Raw genomic sequence first — 993 nt, forward strand, 5'->3', positions numbered from 1 at the left:
ACACACACACACACACACACACACACACACACACACACACACACACAGCAGAGTGTGTTCACTGTGTTTATCTCCTTATCCTTGATGTTAATTGTCCCTTAGAACAAGACCGTATTCCTGTGATGAGGGGTCAGTGGTTCATTGATGGGACGTGGCTGCCCCTGGAGGAGGATGAGAGTGACCTCATCGAGCTGGAGCACCTCGCTCGTTTTCGGGGGCAACAGATGAGGGACACCTACGAGATGGAGGCAGTGACCACCACAGTGGACAGCAAGGATGGTAAGGAATGGAAGAGACCCAGAAAGGTGTCTGTGTGTCTGTGTGTGAAAGACAAAGAGTAACCGTGTGTGTGTGTGTGTGTGTGTGTTTAACTGCCATTGAGAACAAGGCCACAAAACAAGTCAGGTGATTTTATTCTAGCTGAGTGTGGCTGTACCAACAAGATGCTCACCTGAGTGTGTGTACAGTCTAAATCAGTGGACTGTAGTGAACTGGACTTTCACACACACACATACACACACTATACACTCTGATGGGGAATGGTGAAGTAATTATGCCGTCTTGAGTGTGTCCCTGTTAATCACAGTGTGACTGTCTCCCAGCCGTCCACAGTCTGAAGCTGAGCAGGAGTCACGTGGACTGGCACAGTGTGGATGAGGTGTACCTGTACAGCGACGCCACCACCTCCAAGATCGCACGCACCGTCACGCAGAAACTGGGCTTCTCTAAAGGCATGTGGAAAAATGTCACATCACACATTAATATAATAGAATACAATATATAATAATACTAACAGCTGAAACATGTCTGTCTGAGCTGACAAATGCCTTTAAAGGGTCAGTTCACCCAAACTACAAACAGTAATAAATAAACAGCTATTTTTATGTAGCACAGTCTCAGAGTCCTAACATCAGTATAACAAGCTGCTGCCTTCATCCTCAGCTTCACTCATCATCATATTTCATCTCCTCAGCACCCACAGCAGAGCAGCCC

At 46.9% G+C, this 993-nt stretch overlaps 1 protein-coding gene across 1 annotated transcript; it reads left to right on the plus strand.

Annotated features, from left to right (window-relative positions):
- Positions 1-102: 102 nt before the first annotated feature.
- Positions 103-731, plus strand: LOC111649634 (phospholipase DDHD1-like; the record flags this gene model as incomplete). Its single annotated transcript, XM_023399370.1, has 2 exons — positions 103-279; positions 603-731. Coding segments are annotated over 2 exons (306 nt in total), but the record flags the coding sequence as incomplete, so codon positions are not given.
- Between the last annotated feature and the right edge of the window lie 262 nt (positions 732-993).

The sequence above is a fragment of the Seriola lalandi genome, unplaced genomic scaffold (genome assembly GCF_002814215.2).
Source record: "Seriola lalandi dorsalis isolate HSWRI2012SDOR001 ecotype SW California unplaced genomic scaffold, Sedor1 jcf7180001964863, whole genome shotgun sequence".
In the NCBI taxonomy this organism is placed as follows: domain Eukaryota; kingdom Metazoa; phylum Chordata; class Actinopteri; order Carangiformes; family Carangidae; genus Seriola; species Seriola lalandi.